General features: G+C 42.8%; 1 protein-coding gene across 1 annotated transcript in view; it reads left to right on the plus strand.

The window, feature by feature from the left end:
* rims2a (regulating synaptic membrane exocytosis 2a) overlaps positions 1–26,094 on the plus strand; it is a 150,262-nt gene that overhangs the window by 50,485 nt on the left and 73,683 nt on the right. Inside the window, exon 7 of the mRNA XM_042423514.1 lies at positions 22,265–23,214. Within this exon, the coding sequence (XP_042279448.1) occupies positions 22,265–23,214 (950 nt within the window). The remainder of the gene's footprint in view (positions 1–22,264; positions 23,215–26,094) is intronic.

A 26,094-nucleotide genomic window follows, 5' to 3' on the forward strand; every position in this document is an offset into this window, starting at 1 on the left:
GCAAGGCACTTTAAATCTGCTATATTGTAAATTTTCATTTGAAATCCTACTCTGCAAGTACGTCTGACTGGAGAGACCGTTTTCTTCCAATGTTTTCTCTTTATGCAATTCTCATCTGCCTTGACATGTTAATAAATTTCAGGATTACTCAGTGGAAGTTTTTTTTATCATGGCAGCACACAGTGTATACAGTTACTGCAGATGTTTTACTAAAACATCTGCATTATCTCACACAAATGTATAAAAATAAGATTTGATTGCATACTGTCAAAGCTAGTGGCAGTATTTTCAAACTTTTTTCAAACAATTTCACTTACAGTTTCAAACTTACAGTTTGTTGAGCATCACAGAAAAAGTGACATGAAACTGCTGTAATGTCAGCTCAGTTATTGCTCTTTAAAGATCCCATCCAGACACGTTTAAATATACATGAAAATACTCTCTTTAGAATAATAGTTCATGTCTGATATGTTCACAATATATCAGTGATTTGTAAAGAGCTGCATTAACTTAAACTCAGATTTCAGGTGAGCACAGAGAAACGTTCCGCCTTCAGCAGATGAATATGAAAACAAACTCTGCACACACATCATTCTGCACAGTGAAGCTCATCAACATCCAACTGAAGCAACGTTAATGTATAGCAACAATGGGGCCAGCCCTATAAGTGCGAATGTCCATCCCTGACTGTGTTAATGAGTGAGTCACTGACTGAGTGATGAAGTTACACCATTGGTCGGCCAAATGCTGCCACTTCCTGTATCCGTTTCAAATCAGAAGCCCTCTAGTGTTTAATACATGGTCCAGCCATATACTAGGTTTTGAGTGACTTTACATTATTACATCTGCAGCAGATAATCTGTCTTTACCAACACTAGAGTAAGATAGTTATACAATACATGTTGTAAGTACATTGGTTATACTTATATTGCCTGCTGGCAGAGCAGGTTTGCATAACAGGCATGTAACCATTTGAGTGTGAGTTTGAGTCTACTGTGATACAGAAAGGTAGCCAACCTAGTGGAATAGGGATACATCTTCCTCTTGGCTATACATCAGTGATTTAAGTGGCTATCAGGATTATTAAAGAGCTGCCCTAACTTCACCTACAGCTACAGCTGATGGTGTACTTATGAGTAGACATTTTAGGACTCAACAGCATCTGGACATCTGTTCATTTATTTCCATATGAAGAAGTGCAGCTATTGAAAGTGAAGCCACTTCTGTTTTGCTTTAGGACTAACTGGTGTGAATCAGTTTTGCACATTTTGCACCGAATCCTTCTTTTGGAACATTTTTTTTTAAAAAAATTAGAGAGACATGCATGGAATTAACCTGCTTTGATCTCAGCTGTTTTGTGTGTGCCATGACACTACACCATAAACCACCATACTTTTCTAAAGGCCTCAAGTAACTTCATTAAACACACCTCCTTTTAAATTGAGTCTGTCATACATGCACCATACAGGACACACACTTTCCGCTCTGATTTTCTACTCTCGCAGCTTCTTTTCAACATGTATTGATAACATGCATTGTGGATGTGAGGTGAGAGGAGCTCAGTAGAGAGACAAAACAAGGAGAGAAAACAGAGAGGTAGATAGGAAGACAAAAAGTACCAGGAGGAGGCCGGAACACCCAGGCATCAGTCACCATGGTGACAGAGCTGTAGACGAGGCAGACATAGCAGGCTGCAGCTTGTGGGACTCTGAACCCCCGGAGCCCCAGATTCATGTTGATGTGACAGAACTGGGGGAAGGAGAGGAGGAAAATAGAAGGAAAGGATATAAAGAAGAAGGGAGGAGAGGAGGAGGAGACAGACTGCAGACCTAGAAACAACCAGAGACAAGGACATGGATTCACCTCTCTAGACTCTTCAGTCCTGGACACTTGTGTTGATTTGGGGGCAGATCCACCTTGATATATCATTGGCTGCACTGTAGTGTACATAACATTTATGTATGCTCTGTTTTTACCCTTCTTTATCCAGGGTGAGTTGACTGAGTGTATATTTTTTTCTCAACATTCTCGCAGTTACACTTTAACATCTTGCAGATACATAATCAAACTGACTGAGCTGCTCCACTGGTGATACTGGGAGTTAAATGCCTTGCTGAAGGGCTTCTCAACAATTGAAAACATTACTCATTCTTCCCACATTTTCCTAGCCAGACTTCTTCTTTGGCTTCTGGGCTACATCACCTCTTTTTTTTTTCCAGCTACGTGAGGGTTTAGGTGTCAGAGTCCAACTGAGTCTCCACTGTATCCTCTGTAGTTCCTTTGCAACCACCCCCCCCCAATATCCCATCACACCTCACCCACGCTCAGCCCACCCTCAGCCCCATTGTGTTGTACTCGGGTGTTGGCGGCACTCAGCAGCTGTAATTAAGCCGGCCTTTTATTGGTTTTGTCCTCGCCAAGGGAGATGTGCGCAGGAAGAAGGGAGGCCCTGGTTTATTGCTTGGGCGTCTAAGAGAGGGGTTATTATGATTGCATGCTGGAGAGAGAAAGAAAAGTAGTGGATAGAGAGAGAGCGAGAGAGAGAGAGATAAAGTGGAGAGAGTTGGAATGATAGCAGCGCAGAGGAAAAGGGGATGAATAGTGCGAGAGAGACAGCGGGAGAGGCTGAATCGATATGCTCGACTCCTCTCCGCTCCTCTCTGCTCTCACCAAATCATATCTCAGCATCAGACAGAGAGCAAGAGAGGCAGAAAGAAACAGAGAGAGAGAGAGAGAGAGAGAGAGAGAGAACTGGTAGCTAGCGGTGGGCTGTGTACCCAGATAAGCATCAGGCTAATGTCCCCAGCCCCAGGCCTGCTGCCATGGCTGCTAATGCTGCTGCCCAGAGAGGGAGGTGAAATTGCCTTTGCCGAGTTTGGTTACGGGTTGACACGGCACAGTCCCACAGCTGGAGGTACACGTGATGTCACTCAGCGGGATGCACGTTATGTATAGGTCCGACCGGCCAGGCTGTTCTCGGCAGTGAAACAGGATGAGGAAGTTGCGGATAGGGTCACGGTGCAACAAAGGAAAGATGGAGTACTTTTCAACAGAAACACCGGCCTGTGCTGAGCTCTGACATCTGGGCTCTTTTCATGCTCACGGAGCGAGACTGATTCACTCAAAGGCTGAACAGGCATGTGTGTGTGCGTGCATTTTTGTGTGTGTGTGTGTGTGTGTGTGTGTGAGACCTTCAACCTTAGCATGTCATTAATGGTTGAGTTACAGTAGGCATAGTGTCCTCCCAGTGAAACTACATTTCAGTTTGGCTTTAGAGGCCACTTTCAACTCTGCCCCAGGTCTCTAACGTCTTCATCTCTCTCCACTCACTGATGGACTAAAGAGAAGGCTGCTGAGTGGCGTAAATGTGAGACTCATCCCTGCATGTGTGTGTCCTTGTGTTTTTTTTTCGTGAGATTGCATGTGGCTGCGCTTGTACTGTATGTTCTGTATGTGTGTGAAGCTCAGTCCCTAGGAGGTCTTTTTTTTTCTCTCTCTCTTAAAAAGCTTCTTTTTTCTGCTCCCTAACAGATGTCTGATGTCATCTTGTTTTTAAATAGCCAAGAGAGAGAAGAGAAACTGCATACGCTGCATGGATAGTGCTTTGCTTTCAACCATATGCCTTGATGTGTGGTGCTATTTGTCAATGTCAGTAACCATTTAACAGTTTGTAGAGGGGTTAAATTTGACTGCCTTTGCTGCCATAGCTTACCATCAGCGTAGGATCTTTGCAGGAGGGTATATACGTACGCTATTCCACAAATCCTCCTTTGGCCTTGATGGTCAGTGGAGTTGCTAATTGAAAGCTAAGGCTCTCACCTCCTAAAGGTACTTCACAGGATCATCATTCTTGTTTTACATTTGATTTATTGATTAAAGAGGCTCATAAGGTCAGACCTTTGGAAGGTGAAGAGGTAGGATTTCTTAGCTAAATCCTTATTATTCAGTGCAGTGGAGCCCACATGACACATTTGAACAAACATTTCAAATTACACTGTCACTAACATTAAGCAATGACTTTACTGTATATGGAATACATTTGACATCCACCACTTGTCTATTTGAGGTTATATACTGTATGCCATAGGTATCTATTTTAGTGATTCAACAATCCTCCGATTACTATTTCCACTCCACACACCCAATGCATTGACCTGATAGCATAATATCTGCATGTATTGTTTCATGAATGGGAAAGTGACTGCTTTACACGTAATCCTGTTGCTGTGCCCCAAATCCAAATCTATTTCATGCTCCAATTTATTCAATTACCAAAAATACACTTGAAGAAGCTGTGTGATAAAGCAATAATGAAAAAGCTTAATCTAAACATCTGCGTCTATCCAGCCCATTGCTATCATCATCCGTCTCATCCCTAGCTTGTGCTCAAATCCTCTTTTGCAACACTGATGGTATTTCACAAGCTCAATGAGATTAATTATTTCCATATTTTGCAAACATCGCACCGTGTGCGGCTCCCCCGTCTCCCCGCACGTGTACAATTAGCTCAGTTCATTTGTGTTGCAAATGAGCCGGCCCTGGCGATGCTCGGCGGCCTCCCTGGGCTTCTCCTGCCACGCAGTGGAGAGGAGAACCCAGCCGAGGAGTGATCAAAAGCCTCCTTCTCTGGCAGGCAGATGCTGAGTAAACACAGAGAAGACGAAGCTCCAGTAACTGTCTCCTCCTGCTTCCGCTTCTCGCCTTCATTATTTTTGGAGTCTGCTGGCTGGCATTAATGAAACCCCATGTAATATTCATTTAATTCCCAGTGTTTACTAGTTCATTAGGTTTTAGGATAGTAGTTGATCTGATCTCCTGGGGTGGCTAGGAAGAGGAAAGAAGCTGACTTTGAAGATTTTTCTCTTTTCACCAGCCGGGCTTCCTTCCATTTATTCATATGTCTCTCTTGATCCTGTTAGAGGACCATTCACACTGCTCTCCCCGCTCACTGAATTGTATTGCATTCCTCCTCCTTCGTCTGCTTCACCACACTTTTGCTCTCATTTGTACAATTACGGAACTAAAGTTTGGTGCAGTGATTTATCAAAATGTAAACTGAGAAAGCAACTGTCACTGCCATCACCTGTAACATAATTTAAAGACCATATCCTCACATAATACAGATCGGTCAAATGCTTCCTCCCGTGATGTATAATGTTCTTAAGGGTGAAAACATGATGAACATGATTCAGCTAATAAAAAAAAGAGGAGAAATATGTCTAGGCTCACCATCTACTTATATCCCTCGTTGAAGTTAACTGCTGTTGTAGATTAATCGTTGTCTCAGACCATCACCCCTCTGGCCAGTTCAGCTCCTTGGCTCAGGGCATGTGTTACAGACGCTGTCCTATGCAATTACAATTAACCCACACAGCCCTTTGGTCTGGGGCTCGCTCTGCAAAGGTCTGACCGTAGGTTCATCGATTGAGACGTTGGCTTGTCAATGCCATTGAGCGCAGGAGAAAAGGTCTTTTTGCTGAGCACACAGGGACACAGCGAGTGGCTTTTTCATCAGACGAAGAGGGGAGGAGAAACTTTGTCACATTTCTCACATTTTTTAAATTCTGGTGAAACTCCATTAATGTAGTGCCGCAGTCGTGTTTGAAAAATGTGAGAAATTGAAAGTTTAGGAGTATATTTGCATCAGAGACGGCATTGTATAGAATTTTGGCTTTTTGACAGGACTCTCTACCTGGCAGTTGTAAAATTCCTACCATGTACATCTGGCCTGCATTATTAGTATGATTGCATTTTCCTAACTAGTATTTTTGGAGATGAAGCAGCAGTGTAGCATGAGTGAAGAAAGCATTAAAATGGTCATTAAAAAATAGAAAGATATCTTTTGTGACATCTCCTTATGTACTAAAACTTTCATAAAGTAATTGGAGTCTTTTTTTACATTTTCAGACAAGTATCCCCCATATCTATTTCCTTGTTGGCTTTCTCAAACTCTTCAACCCTTGTACTTAGCAGAGCTGCACAATGTTTCTTTGATCTTGATCTCTGTGTGTGTAGTGTATGAGTGTATGTGTGTGTATGTGTGTGTGTGTGTATGTGTGTGTGTGTGTGTATAGTGACATCCCTCAGACAAGGAAAGTGTTTCAGAAAAGTGCTCGGGAGGCAGCATCTTCCCATTATGCACAGCTTCCTGTCTGCCTCCAGGCAAGCCTTTTAGTAGCTGATCTGTTTGAGTTCAACTTCAGAGAGACTTGAGGGTGGGGGGGGGGGGGGAACAAAACTGGAATGGAGAGGGATGGAGGGGAACAGCAGTTTATTAATTTGAAAAATGCATAGAAATGAATAGCTCTTTCAAAAAGTAAGTGACAAGGAAATATTTCAACATGCTTTGCTAACTAGTCCCAGAACAGGATGGAGAAAATGAGATCATCTAATGTGGTTGCTCCACTGGAACCCGTTGTACACGTCGTCACCCATTATTCTACTTTTCTGCACTTTCTCAAATGCTTTATGCCTAATTTGGCACATTATAAGACCAAACCTGTGTGGCTGTGTGTCTCAGTTACTGTTTAAAACAAACTTTTTAGATTTTGGTGCGGTCTTTTAACTCTGTCTTGTGCTACTGAATAAAAGAAAATTATATTTTTTCCAAATGAAACCGTTACGGGGTATTTTTACTTTAAATGCAGTGGGACTTCAACATTGGTTAAATTAGCATGCCTGAAAAATATAAAGCTTGAAAAACATTTTCATACTCTACGTTATGTTATGTGAAGTCTGCTGTGTGTTGCTGTCGGTTACCTTGCAGTCAGTGCATATCAGAGTTTGTTAAGCTGAGCAATCAGTGAGCGATACTGTAAGTAGCGTACATCTTGATTTGATTATGCCCGGGCCCAGCCACAGAGAGGCATCGGGGTAAGCTGTCTGCAGTGGCTTCCCTTTCCTATGGATGTAATTGGAGAGTGCTTATTTCTCCTTCCCTGGCGATCTCTGTGCGTCCTATTTAGGCCTCTGTTTGTGACAAGCAATATCCAAGCACACAACCATGATGAGATAAAAGAGCAATAGGAGGGAAATGTATAGTACAGTTGATCCCACATATAAAAAAATACTGACATTTCTATATTAAATCATCCCATTTTTGCAGAAGGTTGACTTCCGCATAGTGAAACAGGTTTGTAAAGATGTGACTCGCCCCCCACACAACACACAGCACTTCTACTATAATAATCTGATGTATTATTATTATTAATTTATAAATGATGTGTTAAAAATAGCTGCTGTGGTGGTAAACGTGACCTGAGCTGGATTGCCAGAGGCGATATGCAGGGTGTACTGCTGTGGAACAAAGGCACATTTAAATGGAAATGCTGCAGTCAAGTGAGTTACCTCACGTATGTTTTTCTTGTGTTTTCTATTCATTGTGTAATCGCAGTCCTTAAAATTAAGTGTTTTCTCCACCATACAGTTGAGCACATAAAATACTTAAGCTCGTCACAGTTGTAATTTTATCAGCATTATGTTTTAGTGTTTATACACAGTACAACCATCCCACAGTCTTACCCAGTTTTACTGGTTTTCCATCACATATAGACATACAGATTTAGCACAACCTGATGAAATTTTAATATTGTCCAGCTTTCAGCTCCCCAACTCACTCTGGGTATAATATGTTTGGCCAAATCCAGACACCATTTGAGGATGAATGGGCACTGATATATACACTCTTCTGTCACCTCTCTAGGAAACACCTTTCTTACTGCCACTTCTGTCTTCAGGAATGAACACTTTTAATCCAGCCATGGTCTTGCAGTGTTAGTGTTAGATTTTTAAAACCAAATGAGGTTTACCGACAGTACTTAAAATATGACTTTTTTTCTGACTCACCAGTACTAGTACTGTGGGTTTTCTCTCATTTGGGTTCAGAATCAGGGCTGATCCCTTCACTAACTGGATGATTTGACTTCCTTTTGACTCCAACAACAGCATTAGCCTCTGATATTGCTTTTCATACTCAATTATTCGTCAGAATATACTCTTTGGGGCAAGTAATACATCAGTTTGTGTTACTAAGTAGAGTTTATGGTCTATAGCAGGGTCGCCAGCTCCATGTGTATGCCATCGAGGTAAAACTGCTTCTCCTGTATTTTTTCTAGACTTTAGAAAGACTTCAGTGTGAGCTGATCTGTGAGGTAACTGTGAGTAAAGATATCCCCAGAGGATCCAACCTAAGGACTCTGTCGATCCTGTGACCTTTCATCTAGTGCCACAGCTGCTCATCACATACACTTGTCCAACACTTATGACATGCTAAATGTTAACATGCTAGAATCATGAAAGTCAAGTCTGGCAATGTAGACCTGACATGCTGAGTCTGATTTTAGGCCACTGTACAGAGGATAAACCCTTTTTATTTAAGTAAAAATAAGTTTTTTCTTTTGCCCCACACAGGCCTCCGTTAAAGGCATCTACTAGGTTTTCTGAGTATTATACATGGCAGCAGTTACATTTTTAGATCACAGTGTCTTTGCCCTAAAAGATAAATCTTGTGAGCATGAGCAGGATTAGGTGGAATATAAGAATGTCAAGTTGAGTCGGCACGTTTTGTGCAGAAATATTAGACTGGCGTCGGTAATACAAGATGATGGATTCATTTTCTCCCTCCATTTGTTCGCACGGGGCAGAACACTGTGGGGAGAGACAGGGCAAGGTGTTGTATGGGACAATGGAGGCCCAACCTTGAACCCAACATGAAGAGCTAGTTAGCCTGGACCCCATCACCATTTGTCACCAATGATTGGACAATAACCAAAGAAACATCGCTCACCTGTGAACAGACCTCATACTCCGTCCTCCCACTGACTGGATCACACTTCCTGCAGCTTGTCTGTCCCCCCTGTGCACATACCCCTCCGCTCTGCTTAGTCTTGTCGTATATTTGGTACAGGGAGGGCTTGGCTGTCTGCCGTGTCGTGCCGTGCTGCTGCAGTCTTATCTGTTGACAATAATAGACTCAGAGGAGTTAGGAGAAAAGGAGAGGGAGTGAGAGAGGGGGAAAAGTGTATGTGGAAGGAAGTGGAGGGATTGACGTGTGGAGTCCAGCCCAGCCTGGACCACTGTTGGTTTCCCAAGAGGGTCGTCGGTCTATCCAGCCCCGGAGATGTTATTTTGGGCAGCAAGGATTATTAAAGCATCCTCTGACTCACCCCTCAGCTTTTTTCATTACCTCCTCACTTTCCGTGCAGCCAGACAGCCGCGCAGCGTCACTGCCTTTGATTTCGAATGCAGCTTGCTCACTAGAATGAAAAATGCATACTTAGCAGAACCAAGAAGAAATTGCATGTGTGAAGAGTGTGTGTGTGTGTGTGGATGTGAGTGTGAGTGGGTGCAATTACTTGTGTGTCAGAGAGAGAATGAGATGGGGAGACCATGGTTCTTAAGATGGTTTTTTTTTTCCAATGCAGAAATACAGCCCAGTGTCTGGTTACTGTTGGGTTATGAATAGCTCGACAAATCTCAATATGTTCTCTACACGCAACGCTTTGTGAAAATGAACAATGACTGACAAGCACTGAGAAGTCAACATGCTAGAGTACAGCAGCGGGCAGGAGGGGAGGGCCTCCATGGATATTCTTCATGTTTTACCTGCGTGTTTGCGTGTGTGACTGCACGGCAGGATGATGCTTATGAGTACCGCTTCCGATGGTTTAACTTCTCACCTTGCTGCAGTGATGTAGAAGTGTACTCCAGGTACATTGTGTCATCACTGTTGGGTGTGGTTAAGGTGCCTGGTCTTAAGTTACTCTTTAAAGAGGTTATATTATGCCCCTTTCCCAGTGTAATATTTTCATTTTTGTGGTCTAGCTACAAATATTTGCATGTTTTTATGGTCAAAAAGCACCTAGTTACAGCTGTACAAAACATGGATGCAGCACCTCTGTCTCACTCAGCGTAAACGGGCTGTTTTGTGTCTGCTCAACGCCCCTCGCTTCTGATTGGCTTCTGAGTGATGCATGCACAGGGCAACCACAGGTGTAGCCTATTGTAACTAGGTAAAACCAGGGCTCTGGGTAAAACTCACCGATAAATTGCGATGGCCACCACTGAGGATGATGTTATCCAACCTTTGGAAGGCTGTGCAATGACAAATTTGCTTCCTAACATCCAACAACTGCGCAGCGTTTCCTCCGCAGCTGGTTCTCCTCTGCTCCGCTGCATGTGTGTGTGTGTGTGTGTGTGTGAGCCCCGCCCTCGGTGAAACACAGAGAGCAGAGGAGAGGAGAGAAACTAGCTCGACCATAAATGACAGAAACAAGCAGTAGAGTCTCACACTGAGCTGAAATGTAACAAGTGCACATAAATTAGGTAAATAACATCGGCTTTGGGCCGCCCCTCCAAAGCAATGGTAAGGGAAACGCTAAGTGTATAGTTGTGACATCACAACCTTACGGAAGTCCAAACAGCTAAGGCATAGTTTCTTAATACAGGCTGTGTGCAATTTCTCCATGGACTGATAGTTTGGATACTTTCACAGTATTTTTAAAGCACTTAGACCTGCTTTATAATCAAAAAAGAAATGAAAATCTCCCTTTCTACCATATGTCCTCTTTAAATATAACACACAGCTGGAGTCTGAGTTCTAACGGAAGGAGTCTTTCCTTAATTTGATGACTTTGATGTTGAATTATTGGTACTTTAACTAAATGCTGCCACATGCTAAATGTTTATACAGTATGTAATGAGTTTCCCACAGAAACAAACAAAAAAAGCCAGCAAGGGACTAAAGGAAATTGAGGAACACTTAAACTTGTGACCTGGTATAAGCTCCAGCTCTCCGTGACCCTGCATAGCATAAGCTTGTATAGATAATGAATGATGAATGGAGAATTTTCTAAACTATTCCGAAGCGGTATCTGAATCTAGGTGTATTCGGACTATGGCCTCTCAAGAATTCAATGTATTTTTTTTCCCACCTTGCCTTCTGCAAACATCTACTTCACTTACTTCCAATAGGCCTTTTTTCACAGCAGATATTTTGACTTTTTATTGACTAATAACATTAACAATGGCTCCGTTCTATTGAAGTGTCCCAGCAAGCCATGACAGTGTGACAGTGAGCCAGCATGCACAATACCAGGACCCTCAAACTGAAGCAGCTAAATGGAATTCAACCATCTTTCTTGTTATTATTTCAACTTGATATTTATTTGTCGAAATGTCTGCTGAGAGAGTCCTATAGACCAAAGTGAAACTACTTTCCTTCAGAAAGGCAAAAGCCTGTTGTTGTTGGCCAGATGTTGTCACATTGGGTTTCTTTAGAAGGCTTAACTAGGATGATGATGTCTTTCATGTGGTAATGTAGCAGTAAGGTCTTTTCACAGATGAGCGCCGATCGCATGTATCTCCTCATAGGTTCAAATACTTGGTAATAAACGTTAATTACACACCAGTGCTCTGGTGTTGATTACTTACAGGCCGTCCGGAGGACACCCCACCCCGCCCTTCAACGGTTCTCTGTATTATAGTGTAGCTCAGTTCAACTCAAGCTGAAGTCAATAAGCATAATTACAGTCAGTACTGCTGCGCTGCTCCAAATTTGCCCCAGTGAACTGTCTGGCTGCTTCTCTGTTCCACAGAGGTGTTTGGTTTATTAAATTCCAGCTGTGATGTGCATTTTTTAATGTGTCGGTGGTCTTCGCAATATGATAAAAAAAAAAAAAAATCTACACATGCTCTGCTAACCTTTCTCTGTAGGGAAGGGAAAACCAAGCAGCAGCGTAGCAGTCCTGACTTGTAGCTAATCTTAATGGCATATTCTGTTGGGGCTTGGCCTACATAGAGCGCTAGCGGTGCCTCTTCTTAAAAAGGAGACCTAACAGGCGGTGCAGTGCAGAAGATGTATTAACCATACAGAGTATAAACATAGCATGAACACACAAGGCACTGGTTGGCCTGCTCCTAGGCGGGAGGATGGAGTCTGTGTTCTTGGAGCCAATTAGTGAATACACTCACAGATCTGCAGACACTGTCAGCCGCACTGATAGATGTCTTCACAACTAGCCTCACACTTAACTTTCCACAGCGGAGGGAGACGATGTGAGGGTGCGGCGTGTGTCAGGTATCAGGCATGCGCGTCTGTGTGTGGTGCAATTTTTGTCTTATATTAAAAAAAAAAATCTGGGAATTTCTGTCTGTCTTGTAACCACAAGGTCACAGGTTTGCACATAGCAACAGCCTGTGTGTTCAGTGAATTAGACTCCGAATGGCTCTACATTGTCCTACCTAGAATTTTAGTCAACACATTAATTCCATACAATTTTAGATATAAGTATAATTATTAAATAAAAATGACTAGATGACACAAAAAGACTGGTGGCTTATATCTACTAACACTACAGTGCATTTGACAGAGTATGACAAGGTTTGATTTGGTAGAAACTACCTGTTCGCTTGCAAATTATTGGTCCAGTTTTACTCTTACAGCCCTGATCCATTTGCACTGTTGGCACGATTCTTAAAGCGGTAGAAGCAGATGTACCTGAACGGTGTCAGCATCAAGTGTGAGCTCTTAAGGAGATCTGATGTGCAGGAGTGAAAATACAGAATGAAATCTTTGCAGGACAGGTTGTACTCGAGGACTTAAGTGGGAGCACCACTTAATAGCACTGAGGGAGATTTTTTTTTCCAGCATGGAAAAAGAACTGTTAGACTTTTTCAACTTTTCAAAATGCATAGATTCAAACTGACTATAGTGTGACCGGTTAGAATGTGTATCGACTCCTAAATGCTGATATCTGCTTAATTTCTACATGCTTTTCAAAACAGAGTGACGGCAGCAGGGGTGGAGGGACGATGTTCGGTTGCAGCGGCCCTTAGTGGAAAAAAAAGCTATGACATAGTAAATGTAGTTGTAATTCAAAAGTGCAAAATTGCAGCTAGATTTACCAGTTGTACACAGAGTCCATCTTATCTTGCCATGTCATCAATGATGGCCCCAAGTCATCTTCTTGTCTCTCAGGGTGGCAGTTAGATGCACACTCCACTCAAAGCTACTTAGAGCCCCCCATCCCTGACTCTGTGGTGATAAAACAGCCCCACAGGTCCTTTTCCATTTTCCCTCCCTCCAACCTCCATCCTGGGAAATGCTGTGTCAACAACCCATCTCCAACCTGCCCTCCCCAATTCCACGCTCCCGTCAGTCAAGCTGTCACCACCCCCCATCACAAACAGAACATCTTCCAGTCCAACTCGGAGCTCGCTTTTCACGGGAGGGATAAGGCGAGTAGGGGAGACAGGAGTAGGGAAAGTGATTGGAGAAACACGGTGACAGATGCGAAGTGAAGTGTTGAGGCAGAAGAGTGAAGAAGAGGAAAAAAAAAAAAAAGACTTAACAACACACAGATAATAAGTCGTAATACACACACACTTATCAAACCAGGTCACTGAAAACCAGCTACGTCACTGTGGTGCAGAACCATGAAAAAAAAAGTCTTTGATCCGTTTTGTAATGCACAGGGTAGAGAAATCTCTCTCTCTATCTCCCTCTATCCCTCCCTCTATTTTTCTCTCTCTCTTTCTGGTCCCTCTGTATTTGATTTGATGCCTGAAAATCCGTCCTGTGGAAAAAATACATAAACCATGTAATTTGTTCAGTTTGAGGATCATAAGACCTCAGGCTGAACGAGATTAGGTGAGACCTCCTGCTCTGCTCGCGATTGGTGATAGATGTCAGCTAGTAATCAACCAAGGAATGTAATCCTTTCCTAGGCAGAGGACTGAGCGACCGGGCGGGTTGGACGAGGTCGCTGCTCGACCTCCAGCCAGTCGTAGCAATCACATGATGATGGTGTTAAACCTGAAACTCGGCTCGCTTTCAGGCCCCCAGAAGCCTTTGCAGCAGGGTCATAAACTGTGCCATCTATCCATATCCTGCAGTGTGCCGGGTTACTGTGGGTGCAGCAGATGTCAGAAACAAAGCCAGTCATGCTGATGCTACAATATCATTTGGATATTAGTAGTTGCAGCAAACTGTCGGATCGCTGAAGGGTTTTAACTCAGTTTGATTGTACAGGGGAAACAGGATGCGCTTCTTTTGCTACGAGGGACATCCCAGATACACAGAGGCCGGCTGAGTCAGTCGTGGAAGGGAGAGTGACGGTGCATCTGTAAATGGACCATTAGAGGCGTTTTTTCCTCCACTCGTCTCTTCTTCTCTGATTGCTCTCGGTTGAGACACGCACATTCAGCTTGTTTTTCTTCTGCTCTTGCTTTCTTTCTGGTTATCTCATTTCAATAGAGACAGTTCCAGGATGTATTGTTGTCATTAGCGGGCCAGATTCCCTCTTAAGAGGAGAGCTCTGCAACACGGCGCCACTCATTTGTTCTCATTTGATTTCTCTCCATTATCCGCAAAGTAGAGGTGGCACAATCCCCACGGGGGCAGCGTTGCATTTTCACCTTGATTGCTTTTGGCTTTCTTATTTAACATGTTTCTTCAGCAGCAGGAGAGGCAGAGCAGACAGGGCCGGTGTCACACAGTCACTCCGAAGAGCACTGCTGCAAGACTACATTTGCCGCTGCAGTGTGCAGATCTTCCATAGCCGTCTAGAAATAAAACAAAGACATTTTTAGTGGCAGGGGAGAGAGGATTGGAAAAACAACAAGGGCCTGGTCATAGGCTGCGAGCCAGCACTGGTACTAGATAGTTTGGATTGGATGGGACTGCTTTTGTGAACAGTGCGTGCACAGAAGGCCATGTGTTTGCGTGGAGCAGCCAGGCAGAGATTTGAACTGAGCTACATCCCAGGATCCAACGATTACTTTCAGTAAGGCTGATTATATTTCATTATTCAGACTGTATAAGCAGTTTGGATGAAAGATGTGTGATAATGCAGTGTGTTTCAATTATTTATGTCATAGTCTTACAGTTAAAGTTCATATTCTTCCAGTTCAACTTAAAACAGCAAATTTAAATTGCTACTTTGTTATATGAGTTGTGTTTCCTGTAGATACGTGTAATTGGTAGCTGATTTGTCCCATGTTTATAAAACATTATGGAATAGAATGGAAGGCAGCTTGTATGTATGTTGTGCAGCACAATCAGTGTTTTTGCTGTAACATCTGCTGTACTGTTCATTCTATACAATGGCGCAGTTGTTTTCTTTGCCTCAGGGATAATTGTCAGAGCAGCATCAGAAAGTAGCAAGTTCATCACGGCATTTAAGTTTTTAACGGCATCACAAAGAGGTTAAAGCACAAGCTGTTATCTGTGAAATGCTGAAAGAGAATACCGTGGTGACAGAATGAGCGAGTGTGTGTCGGCGTGTGTACATGCGTCTAGGTGCCTACGCACGCAGCTGAGAGCATGAAACCAGCAACATCTGTGAAGGGTTCATCACTCACTGAAAGCTTCCTCATTGACTTTCAATTATTGATCTTGCGGTTGTGGCATTTCTTTGGTTTTAAATGGAATATCAGCCTAACCTCTGGCAAATGGGAATGGAGATGAAGGTCTGCATTGTCTAATTCACTAATTATAGACTTCCTCGACCAAAACACAGATTTTCTTTTCTTAATTTTTTGGCTTATCAAACCTCTTTATCTACTTTATCTCCTTTCTTTGTCAATATAGAGTTTGAGAGAATAGGGGAAGAGGGAAGGAACTGTTATGCTTTATTTTCACCCCGTCTCTAATGGAGAATGTTGGTATTCGCGGCGGTAGAATCATATATTCTTGTGTAAAATCTGACTCTGCAAAGTAACCAGTAGCACGCTGTCACATAAATGTAGAATAACAAGTACATTGATTCCCTCTAAATAGAAGATAAATAGTAGAAGTAGAGTATAAAGATTCTATAAGTACTGTATACTGTAAGTATACAGGTGAATGAAGTAGTATAGTAAAGTACAAGTACCTCATGACCGTTTCTAAGCATAATTCTTGAGTAAATGTACTTAATTACTTTCCACCAGTGGCACTGAGGAGGTTGCTGTTTGCACTTTAAGGCAAATTTGTAATTTGTGGTTTTGATATAAAAGAACTGACTCGACTTGCCACAGATGCAATGTTTACCTGATTTTACCTCAATGCTTTGACAATGATAAAAGAAGCTTGTTTGAGTAGGAAAATATTTGTAATTGTATGTATGAATTAGAATTGTAACAAATTGTGTTGTAATTAGGTGCATTAAAACTGTTTTTCTTACCACAGATGGATTAATAATGTGATAAATAACATTGATCCCAGTATTGAGCAAGTGATTGATTCATTCAGTCATTTCGGCCAATGACTAGTAAGATCACGGACGGTGTTTGTGAAAGAGATAAAGGGAGAGAGATTGCTCAAGGGTTCTGGTCCTGGGCTGAGTGTTCCCACTTTACAGTAAATTAGTCACTAGTCTGTGTTGCAAACGCAGATGTTCTGTGTCAATGAATGTGTGATGTGATACCCCCCCCACCCCCTTTTTTTTTATTATAACCCACATCAAATGTTAATGCTTTGTGACCACAGGGGCCTCCTGCTTAATCTCATCCCTTTCATCCTACAGCTGAATATAGGGAGTGTTACACACGCACACACACACATAAACACACACAGACTGTGAGAATGGCACAGTTGGACAATCTAGACCATTAGCAGCTGAGGAACTGGGCTCTGGTTGAGGATGCTGCTGGTCAGATCCCGTCAGTAGGTCAGAGGAGGAGCACAGGAGGAAGGCCACATACCTCTTATTACACCACATCGTGGGAAATTCACCGATTGGTTTTTGTGTCCTGTTGTGGAAAATAACAGCATATAAAGGTTTTATCATGGCGAGCCTGTCGGGTCACTTCTAATCTTTTAGGGTCACACTTTTTAATCTTTCGGGGCTATAGTGTAATCCCATGATTTTTGTGAGCCATGGATTTGATACATTATGCTGCTTTTGATAAGGACAGTGTACTTTAAAAAGATGATTATAATATTGGAATTACCTCTAGTGTTACTGGAGGTGTATAACGCCGTGCTGGGATCAAAAACAGAAGCCATGTTAACACAGCATCTTAGTGATGTCTACCTTCTTTTTTTTTTTGATTTACAGTGAGTAAGACGGTTTTCCCCTCTGCAGGAGAGAAATGCTTTGTACACTCCTTTTGCTCCGGATGTCAAACCGCGATCCTTTTTCTCACTCAGATATCACAAATTACAGCCTTTAGACTCAAAAGAACGTCCTTGTCATCGGTGTCATAGGTGCATGAATCTTTCTCTCGCCGTGTTAGCTATAAAAGCCCTGCTGCCAATCATGTAGTGAGACCACTATCACCCTCCCCGAACTGAATCTTATTGTCATTACCGTCCTTGTCTGCAACTGAATGAGGTCTCACGCTTCATGCTCTGTCACAGCAGAGGATATCTATAGCTCAGAATAGGACAACAGCAGTAATGAGGGCTGCTGTTATTCCCACAGCAGCAATGTACAGAACAGTGCAGCAGCCCTGGCCTGTATTTCCACACTGTACCGCGCAGGCAGCGAACATGCCTCTCTATTGTCCACCTGTTCAGATGATTCACTGCCGGTCGATCCGCTGCCCGTGCTGCGGCTCAGCGCCGCGTCTGCGGTGACATCACACGCGCATCTTGCCATATAAGGGAATGTGATGGAGGGGGGTACGTCACCGCGCGCTTCGTGACTCAAGCGTTGCAGCAGCCGGGCGTCTGAGCTGCATCACAATCCCATCCTGCTACTTCACGCTTGAGCTTGACAAGCGTGACTGAATGCACCACACACACACAAACACACACACACACACACACACACATGCACGACACAGTTAACCGGCATCTCCTCTGCTCGATTTTCCTCAAGATTTTCCTCTAATTCACATATATTCTCCCCTTTTCATGTTTTGTCTCCTCCTCTCTATCTCTGTCTGTGTCACTGACGATGAAATCTGAGATCAGCGGAGTGTGTCATGGCAGAGCAGCGGAAAGCTCAGAGGTATCTGCAGAGAGGCTATTACAGTAGCGGTGGCAGCTGGAGCAATGGGGGAATAATGCACAGTAGAAAATTTAGTGCTGTGCCACAGCTCTGCTGTACTTACTGAAGGCTGGTCTAGCGCCGACAGCATTAGCATCATGATGCAGATGCTGATGGAACGGAGCGTGGTTGCTGTTGCTCTGTTTGGACAGGAAGGACATACAAGGCTAAATGGGAGCAGGGAAATGTGATACTTGTGTCAAGACGAGTTAGAGCTCGTCAAAGGACAGTTTGTTAATGTTTGTTGTAGTTGCTATGTGCATGTACTATGTGCATGTTTGTGTTCTGGGTGTAAGATTTCAAGACAATATCCCTGAGGGGACATTAGCCTAAAGCCCTGAGGACATACTGAGAGCATAAGCGAAGCACACATAAAACACACACGGATACAAACACATGCACATATATAACACACACCTCCATCATCATCAAGTCACTATAAAGAGATGTTTCTTATGCTCATCACACCACCCCCCCCCCCACCATCCCCCACCATCCCACCCGACTCCACATTTTTTCCCATCCAAGTCACGACGCCTGTCCCCTACTCCGAGCGTATAATTTCTGCTGGTGCTTCACTTTGGATTTGTGAATGAAGCGCTGCTCAGTTAGAGTCCAGAAGCAGCTCATGAATAATGCAACAACTCTCATGTGTTTCTCCAGCCTCATCTGAATCACTAGCGACGCTGCCTTCGGATGCTAAGGTGATAGGGGGCATTTGTTTTGATGTGAAACTTGTGTGAGCTGGCTGCATCATAGAGACTTCAAATGGCTTTTTGTCTTTCTCTTGCTCTTTGTTGCTTTTAAGATTGCCGCAGTGTTTTTGTACTCAACTTCCCAAAAATCACTCTGAAGTCAACCAGTTTATGACTCATACTGACATTCTTTTTTCTGGGATTTACTGTTAATGAATTTATGCACAGAAAGTGGTGATATTTTCTTTAACTGTTAGGCTTTGGGGTCTGTTCTCCTACAAAGGTAGAGAGCATCATTTTCATCAGTATTTATGTTGGCAAATCTAAACAATTTTATGAACTGGCTGTTGAGGGAATTATTTTCATATGAAATGCATATAGCTATTTAAGCTGTGTTATAAACCTCTAAAATAAGAAAATACAGTAGAATCCAAAACAAAGTCACAATAAAAATACAGTTTATTAACTATCCACTTCTTGCCTAATGTTACCTACATACCCAGCTGAAACAGATCAACATGAGCATCTTGACATGCTGGTTGGCTGAAAGCTACATAGAGCTGCACAAATGTATTAATTAGCAGTAGTATTAGTAGTACCAGCAGTTCTTTCACATTACAGAGAGTCATTTCAACCATGATATTAAAAATAGCGCTTTATCAGCTTTAATATGAAAAATATCTATATTAATACTATGTAAAGCAACATTAATTGTTTTTTTTTTGGACTCTTGTGGGCAGAGACAAGAAGCTGGAAACACAACACTGGCATTTTACTGCTTGATATGTGGAAGCATGTTAGCAAAACTTGCCTTTTTACTTCATCTGAGCACACCGAGCATCATTAGCATTCATTTGGAGTTGTGCTTGTGTCCATCTGATGATCTGATGGACGTTAGTCCATTATTCACTCTCCTTTTAACTCTGTTTAGCTGTTAAATGGTTATGTTTACCAGCTAGTTGCTAACTTTAGCTGCTGTTTGGCGCTGGACAGGTAGTGTACAGTGAGTTTATTAGAACACAGCTGCCTGCTGTTGCTGGAAATTACACTGCTGAGAGAGGAGAGGTGTGAGTGAACCAAGACAGTAAAGTTGCGGGCGGTAAAACCAAAACAATAAGCTAAAAAGCTACCTTTCACATAAGTATACAGTCATTCGATCAATTTTTAATCTAAAAAATTTGATTAGTACAGCAATAAAAAGCTGATAAAAGCATTCAGTAGCTACGTGTCTGCAGGAACGTTGCTGTCTCGCGTCTGAAATCACTTCTGCAAAACTGTGATTTTTCTGTAACTGGACCAAACAATTGTGTTATTATGTCCATTCAGGTAAATCTCGCTTTGTGTTACTCAAATGCACATTTTGTACCGCGCTATTGCTCAACTTCTGCCCCTCTCTAACAGCTCATATTTTAACTGCACAGTAGTTCATGAACTATACACCGTGCTCATACATCATTCTCTCCCTTTCCCGGAGCTGCCACTTCACTGTAGTGACATGATTCAGCGTTCTACATAGAAATTCAACACAGAGAACACAAAAAGCATCTTCGCCCACATGTGCCTCAACACACTCATTCATTAAACTCAGACTAACCTGAATGGTCTGTGATCCAGTGGGCAGGGACCAAAGCTTCTCTCCGGTTCAACGAATCAGCCAATCACAAGTGAGGAAGTCCTTACCTCGGCCACCGAGCAAGGGTGGCAGCAGTGATTTATGGAGCCCTTTGAAATTTATGGAAAGTTGTCACGTACAAAATTAAGGGGATGCTTCACAGAGTTTTTTCCTCACCAAAATGTCATTATTATTTTGGAGGAAAAGTGGGAGAAATGTAGGAGAAAAGTGGTTTATGAATAATTGATTCTGAACAAAAGAATAAATGCATTAACGCACAGTTAGCTTCCTCAAGGCTTTTCATCCACTTCCTGGCTGGTTTCCTCTCCGACAATCGGACAATGATAAAATGATTGACACCTAATTTTAGAAATACGGGGCTTCTGACTGTAACCATACTTAAAAAATATCCATTTAAGGAAGTTATTTTCACATAATTTCCAACATAACTGCTCATTTCAAGATTGTACGTCTCTTCAGTCTTGAAACAAAGAAAATTATTATAAACTATATAAGTATTATTTGCACCAAGACCATAACACACTGTATGATTTCAGACAATTCTTGAAATAAATGGTGTGAAGTTTTTAATAATGCATACATCTTTCTTTCAATTCCCAAAGGGGCTACATACGCCAACTAAAATTAACATATACAGTTTATGGTTGTTAAATTTTTTAAGTTCTGTGTGATGTTAGATATTCTCGCTGGAAGGGATTTGTGGTGAGATAAATAAATAGGCACCTTCCTTCCATAGTTCATAAATTCAGACACAACTCAGACAAGCTGTTATTGTCTCTGTGTATCCCTTCATGTCCAGCGTACTGTGCACACAGATACAATCTGTGAAAACTCTGAATCATTTATCAGTGCACTACTCTCAGTACACAGCCTGGTTCTTCATCTCTCTCTCCCTTGCACACACACACACACACACACACACGCACACACAAACTCACACTATTAATTTGGAAATACAAACAGGTCATATCCAAGCAGGCTGTGTTGTTAATCTTGTGTCATCCTGTTGTTTATAATGCATTGCAAATGATGATGATTTAACCGCCTATATCAACAAAGTAATCAGATGCTATCAAAATGAATATGAAAGATTGCCTATAGCATTAAAAGAGTCAAATATTAGATATAACATTGTCTCAGTGAAGACTGCACAACCTTCTAAATCAAATCAGGCAATCAAACAGGATTTTAACTGCATGAGTGGATGTCTTTTCAGTGTGAATACTGGTTTATCTCATGTATTCGGAGAGTGCAGGTTGCAAAGAACTCTGTGTAACATGTCATACTGTTTGAATGGGCGAGCTCAAGGAGTTTTTCCTTCGCACGTCTAAAAGAAACATGCTGATTGCATTCAAAATGTGCTAAAAGGAGAGCATTAGTCAGCCATGTTATAGAGCATATAGTGTCTATTGCAGTGAGAGGAGGGAGTGGTGCTGCATCCAGATAGCTGCTTAGTCCTTTTTCTCTCTCTCTTTCTGTGTGTGTGTGACAGAGACAGAGCAGGCTTTCATCAGGTTTTGACAGGGACTGAGGCCTACGCAGTGCAGGGCAAAGAGAAGTGAAGCTATAGACTACAGACTGAAGGCTTCAGCCTCAGTAGAGTAGCACAGAGATGTGATGAAGCACCGTGGAGGCTCATGTGTGACATCACATTTCCACCTACACACAAGCAGCGGCGTACTATATGCTCACAAAATCCTGTATATTTTATGAAGCGTGCGTGTTAACATGCAAACTCAAACCCTTACAGTTCCGCAGAAAACGACATGGATTAATAACATACACACAAACATTTGTGGTTTGTTTTTTATCTGCTGCTGAAAGCCTCAGTTGTTTTAAACTAATGATTTGACATACAGGCGCAGAAATAAACCATATGTTAAAAGAATCAGAGAGCATCCACTTCAAAGTGGACCAACCTCTTAATTCTACTCTTTTGTTCCACTCTCTTTGATCTACAGGAAACGAAGCCCATCTGCATCCAGGGATCCAAACCAAAAATACGACCAAAGGGAGGGGGGCGACCACTCACAGTATGCCCCGACGGACGGCGGCATGCCCAGATCACCGTCCGACTATGGGGATGGGGACCCTCGGCGGGCTCCGCGGGGCCCTCACATGTACCCAGACGTGGATGCGGCACGGATGGGCTACCGAGACCGGCGGGGACCCGGACGCTGGCACTCCCAGGAATACCCGCTGGACCAGGAGCTAGACGGACCACCCAGCGAGTATGACCTCCAGCGGCAGCGCCAGGAGGAGTTCCAGGCACGGTATCGCAGTGACCCCAACCTGGCGAGATATCCTGTCAAGCCACAGCCCTACGAGGAGCAGATGAGGATGCATGCCGAGGTGGGTCGCCTGAGGCACGAGCGCCGCCATAGTGATGTCTCCCTAGCTTACACGGAGCAGGACGACCCCGGCCCCATCCGGCTGTCCCGTCAGCATCTCACCGAGCGCCGGCCACCCATGGTGGGACAGCGCTCTTACTCTGTCGACCGCTCCTCCCCGGGGCCCATGGGTCCTGGCCTCGGGGGCCACAGAACCTCCAACCACAGTCCACCGACGCCGCACCGCAGCCCTGTGCTGGGTGACCGATCTGGGGACCTGCGGAGAGGAGACCTGGGCGGAGGCGGGGATCCCATGAGGAGGCAGCAACACCACTTGGACCCCAGTTCAGCTGTCCGCAAGACCAAGAGGGAGAAGATGGAGAGCATGTTGAGGAACGACTCTCTCAGCTCGGACCAGTCGGAGTCGGTGCGTCCGCCACCCCCCAAGCCCCACAAAACCAAAAAGGGAGGGAAGATGCGGCAGGTGTCACTGAGCAGCTCAGAGGAGGAGCTGGCCACCACACCGGAGTACACCAGCTGCGAGGACGTGGAGATAGAGAGTGAGTCAGTCAGTGAGAAAGGTAGGGGCCACACACACCATCATTATCACTCATTCTGCTCTCTTTCTGCTACTTTCTCTCAGTATAGAAAACTTTATTTAGTATCACTTTATCTAACAAATGCAAACTTTCAGGTGCTTTTTCATCCATTTATAAAGCCCTCCTTTCCTAGTATTACTGACACAATGTTGTTTTAAAGACAGATTTCATTGAAGTATTGTTGCTGTCTTATGTTGATCTTGTTTTTTTATGCGGTTGTTGACTCAGATATAACCTTCAGATTCCCCAGTCTACAGTCTATATATGTGCTCTCTGTGTATGTATCTTTTTATGTGTATTTGTATGTGTACGGCTCATCATTTTCAGTTTTCCCCCAAAAATCTATGAATTTATCAGTGTGTATTTAGATTAAAAAAAACTGTAGAAACTCTGTGACAAACATCAATAATACAAGCATCTGGTTTCAAATATAAATATAAATAGTTAAGCCAATTAAAGAAGACTAAAAATAATTTTTTAGTGCGAGCACTTTCTAGATTTGCAGTTAAATGTTATAATCAGCAGCTCATTAGCATTTTCTCCACATTTTTCTTTTGAGTTTCTATTTTCAGGCCTGTGCACATCCTACAAGGAATGTCTTTACTGTACACTGAAACTTAACTGAATTATTTCAGCAGAACGTGTGCAGTAACATTTCTTAAAACCAATCTGCTTCTTTTATAAAATCCCAGCATTTTCAGTCAAAATCTGTAAAAACGGAAAACGATGAGCCTTATGTAAATGCAGAGCGTTTTATGTGTGTTATCTGTGAATCTACTCTAACAGCTCCTGTGCCTTTGAGGAGGAGGTTTGTGCACTCATGAGCCAGCCAGATGTGTTTTCACTGTGGATGTGTGTATATGTGTGTGTGGCTGCGGTTTTAAATGAATGTAACGCTACTGCTCTCAAAGCCTTCTTCATTTGCTTATGGCACACTTTGCCAGCTCCTACCACAGTTGTTTCACATGATCAGTCTGATCTAATGGAGAGTGTTACATAACCGACAGACAGAGCGAAACAGGGAGAGGGGCTGGGCTGTGGGTGTCTAGTGAAACAAGGTGAGCCTAGTTAATAACAATTGCGGTGCATTTTATTGAGTAGTTTAATGTCATTACTGGTGCATATAAATGAATGTTATTAGCAAAAAGTAATAAAAGAGCAGAGGGTGACTATGTTTTGCTGCAGTATACTGCACCTCCACTGTTAGCCTCAACTTCTTCACTTCCATACTGTTTTGTTACCACTCAAACCACGCTGTTGAAGTTCTTTCTAGTAAAGTGGCCTGTTAAAAAGTGGAGATAGGATTATGGGTCAATCCAACAGGGATGGGAGCAAAAACTGGTCACGGTTGTGGGTGAATGGTAAAAAAAGACTCGTCATGTTTCTGCTGAGGGTTTATTACTGACCCATACACAGTATGGTAATTAAAGGAATTTTCAAACTCTACCATATCATTTCAATAACTGTCAGTACCCAAAGAATGTCTAAACATTAAAGTAATAATGTGAACGATGTGTTCAGTGGGTGTAGTCTCCCAGCTAACTGAAGTGATATGTTAGGTATTGGCTCTGCCTGTTCTGTCCTGCTGTTTAACTACAACAGGAAATAGAAACAGACAACAGATTGCTCATGGCAAATGTCCTACCTGCTTGGAGAAACAAGCATACTTGTCCAAGTGTATAAACAAACACTGGCAAGCAAACAGTCAGAGTGACTGAATTAAATGCCACTTTGCATAGAATCAACGTCAGAAGCGATTGTTTAGGCTGTTAGCTTCTTGACTGCTCCACCTGGTTGACAGTTGTCGTAATTGCAAATTGATTTTGTTGTCAAACCTGTAATTACACAGGCCTTTACCTGAGAAATGTTAAAAGCACCGAAGAGGGAGGAAGAGGGAGGCGTGGTTGACAAATGGAGAAATAAAAGATAGAAAGGATGAAACGTACAGTAGCACGGTTTGCCTTTGTCAGTACCACTAGACCAAAGCACCTGCCACATGCCCGAAATGTTTAATCTAGATGAGAATGGAGGAATTCAGTTGGTCTGCTCTGTTATGTAACTGTTCTCCTCACTAAGGGAAGCAGCTCAGCACCGGCGCTACATTATTGATGTGGGAGTTTCCAGGTTTCCAGGTAGCCATGGAACAAAAATAGGGAGAAAAGCAGGTTGTTTTGAGGGTCATAGTTTGTGTTGTTTTCTGTCTGCGTCTGTCTGCCTCCTCCACAGGTCAGCCTGCGTAGGAGAGAGAGGATAAACAAAAGAAGGAGTTGAACTATTGACCTGAATAAGTACAGCTTTCCATGCTAGCTACAGAACATCCTCTGACAGCTGATTATATGGAGCTATCTTTGGTCTTTATTTAGGTAGAATTGGCAGTTTCATTCATCTGTGACATAATTAAAGCTGCTGTGATATGGTGCATGCAGGGAGTCTGATAAATGGTTCAGAAAATTCCACTGAACCATTTATTTTAAACCCGAGTGTCCTTGTTTGCACTCTGTCAAAGTAGACTTAATTATGTAACAGACAGCAGACAGCATACAAACTCTTGGCCCCAGATTTGGACATGTGACATTCTGGAGTGTATTAATATAATCAATATAAACCTTATATAATACAGTCAGATCTGCACGCCTAAATAATAACAGTTATGAAGATGGCAGTGAATCAAGTTTGCAAATTGAGCAAATTAAGCAAATTGACTGTATAAATGGCATACTGTAGATGTATTTCAGCTGAACCAGATTGTACAGGTGTTTTAAATGCTCCTGAAAAGAACATCCTCAGCCACTGACCATGATTTACATCCACCTTTCAGTCTAAAAAGCTGAACCCATGAAAGAATCTCCCTGCATGTTCTGT

Source organism: Thunnus maccoyii, chromosome 10 (assembly GCF_910596095.1).
Source record: "Thunnus maccoyii chromosome 10, fThuMac1.1, whole genome shotgun sequence".
Taxonomy (NCBI): Eukaryota; Metazoa; Chordata; class Actinopteri; order Scombriformes; family Scombridae; genus Thunnus; species Thunnus maccoyii.